This window comes from Trachymyrmex septentrionalis, unplaced genomic scaffold (assembly GCF_001594115.1).
Source record: "Trachymyrmex septentrionalis isolate Tsep2-gDNA-1 unplaced genomic scaffold, Tsep1.0 scaffold367, whole genome shotgun sequence".
In the NCBI taxonomy this organism is placed as follows: Eukaryota; Metazoa; Arthropoda; class Insecta; order Hymenoptera; family Formicidae; genus Trachymyrmex; species Trachymyrmex septentrionalis.
Window position 1 is genome coordinate 215,695 of NW_017305533.1, and position 3,032 is coordinate 218,726.

General features: G+C 26.2%; 1 protein-coding gene across 1 annotated transcript in view; it reads right to left on the reverse strand.

Moving 5' to 3' along the window:
- Positions 1-301: 301 nt before the first annotated feature.
- LOC108750366 (polyadenylate-binding protein 2-like) overlaps positions 302-3,032 on the reverse strand; it is a 3,257-nt gene continuing 526 nt past the window's right edge. Inside the window, 7 exon segments of the mRNA XM_018489772.1 lie at positions 302-322; positions 1,387-1,460; positions 1,594-1,686; positions 1,843-2,084; positions 2,197-2,264; positions 2,432-2,546; positions 2,646-2,782. Coding sequence (XP_018345274.1) covers positions 1,427-1,460; positions 1,594-1,686; positions 1,843-2,084; positions 2,197-2,264; positions 2,432-2,546; positions 2,646-2,782 — 689 coding nt within the window. The 3' untranslated portion in view covers positions 302-322; positions 1,387-1,426.

Below are 3,032 nucleotides of genomic sequence, written 5' to 3' on the forward strand. Positions count from 1 at the left end.
TAAATGTCTTTTGAAATGTATTTTTAATCAAAATTTCCATCAGATACATAAAATAATTGAAATATGTATGAATATGTAAAATAAAATATTTTGGAAAAGTTTTAAGGCGGATACAAAATTCAATTTAATAAAATTTAATAATATCAAACTCTTTAACAAAAATTTATTGAACTACAATAGTGAATGATCGCTGTTCTACATTTGTAGCTTTATGTGATAATTATTAAATCAAATATAATTAATTGTGCCCATCTGTCCAATCTTTTTTTCTTTTGACATGATGTTTTTCTCTTTTTTTTTCCCTTCGTATCAGTTTTTTTTTCTGTGGACATATCATAAGAATTTACTTAAATATCTTAACCGCTTTTTTTTTAATACAATGCATGATGACATACATGTTTGTAAGTTTCTTGTGTGAATTGTTAATCAATTTTTCACAAAAACTTACAATTTGCAATTATATCTCACAAGGCCATATTCTATACTTTCAATTTATGAAATAACAAATATGTGCATATTTAATTGGAATTAAAGTTTTTTTTAATCGAGCTAGACTAAAAATGCCATATGTAGAAACGAAATAAAATGTTATTTTGTAACTTTATATATATTTTTTAACATTTTTTTCAGTATAGATATTTATTATGGCCAAGTGTCAGTACTAATGTATCTAGATATCATATTTTATTACATCCAATGAATAAAGAGAATATACTGTTAATTTCTTCATAATTTTAATTTTGTTGTATTACTAAGTTCGATCATATAGATACATCAGATTATATTAAAAGTTAAGTTTAGAAGTTAAAGAATAATTACTCTATTAAATCATAATTTTATAATCTAAGTCATGTGGAGGAATGACCAGTAAATTATATTCTTCAATATTACGTTTTTTTACTTATTTGTTTATGAAAAATATTATTTAAAAGAATATTTGATTATTTGAATAGTCCTCTCTAATAGATATAAGGCTGTATCTATTTTGATATTTAACATGATTAAATAAGAGATTCAACAAAAGAGAAATATGAATAAAAATCACTCAAAAACATCTAATTAAACAACTTTGATTTAATATAATATATATGTATATAAACATTTGTATCAATATATTTTGAGTCAAACTATATATAAGTCATCAAAATTCAAGCATTTCTGGCCTTTCCTTGAGTTATATTAATGCATGAAATTCAGAAATTTCCAGAAAATTTAAAAACATTCAAAGAAATGTTCTTTTGCAAATAATTTATTTTCTCATATTTCTTAAGAACTATAAAACCGTTAATTATAATTGAAAAATTAAATTACCCCTTTTATACTGAGAACTTTTCTTTGAGCAATAAATAAGAATTATCATATACATTACTTAAAATAAAAACTTACCTTGACACTTGTAAAATAATGTTGCCACACTTTAAAATGGTCAATATGGCATATAGTAACCACGTCTGTAACTCCTATAAGAAAAAAAGTAATAGAACTTATAGAAGACAAAGCAAATTCTTTTTTTTTTTTAAGAATAAAGATATTATAAAAATTGCTAATGTATTTATTAGAAGATAGCAAAATTGAATAGAAATTAATTATTACCTAGGACGCCTTGTAGGCCTGTATCCAAAGTATGCACTACCACGAATAATTCCTCTAGCCATACCTCGATAGCCTCTTGCACCTCTGGGACCCCTATAAATATAAGCAATGAAATACAAGTGTCGAGGTTGTAAGATTCAAATAAAGAAATTCGAGTTACATACATATAATACCAACTAATAATCATTTATAAGTTTATATCATTTCATAAATTATAATTAGAATGTTATTTATAAAACAAATAATTACCTATTTGTCATAGAGAAACCAGGTTTATTCGTTCTTTTAGGCATTACTTTAATTTGACGTCCTCTGAACATAGACTCATCCATGGCCATTGCAGTTTGTACAGAATCACGTTCGGCAAATTCAATATAAGCAAATCCCTTAGGGTGACCATCAAATTTATTACACAAGATCGTAACTCTATTGACACTTCCACAGCCATGAAAATGTTGTTCCAATTCTTCTGCTGTAGCGCCATAATCAACCTGCAAAAGAAATCAAATTTTTAATCTTTGCAACGTTATCATATTACAAAATACATTTTATAAGAGAAGAATTATGCTATAAATAATCATGAATGCATTATAATGAACTTACATTTCCGACATAAATGGACCGATTATCAACTTCCATTTTATCTTCTAATGACATATTTAATGGACTTGCTGAAATGAGATGTGATAATAAGGATATTATGTTGTGTGTGTGTGTGTGTGTGTGTGTGTGTGTGTGTGTGTGCGTGCGCGCGCACGCGTTAATTGTTGTTACAATCTTTATCAAATACTCTGTACATATAATTTTTAATAGAGAAAACACAAACTTAGAAACTTACTAATACCAGGTGGACTACCCATGTTCATCTGTTTATCTACTTCAGATTGAAGTTGCTTTAATTTTTCAGCTTCTTCTTCCATTTCTCTCACTCGTGCTTTAATCGCTTCTAATTCCTAAATTATGGACAATATTGTATAAGTTAAGTATTACTATATAAAAGGAATTTTATGACTATATATAAACTATTGTAAAAAATAAGTAACAATAGTTACAGGATCGTCAACGTTTGCTTCGCCTAAATCACGTTTCACGCCATCACACTGCATAATAGTATCTCCATCTTGGCCATTTTCAAGACCATCTAGACCATCAATGTGGTCACCAGCTAACAGATCAGATTCAGACATTTCTGAAACATGAAGATATATGAAAGCTATAAAAGAATTATATTAAAATTATAACTTTTATATCTATAAGCAAGAGAAACCATTACTATTGAGAGTTAGAAATTCTTATATAATTCTTTGCTGTAAAGATTGTAAAGTAAAACAAGAAGTTACAAATAATAAACATGTAAAATATGTTATATATTAATTAATATAATCTAAGAAATATATAGTAATATTTCTACATATCTGTTTATTTTCTCTATTCTATAG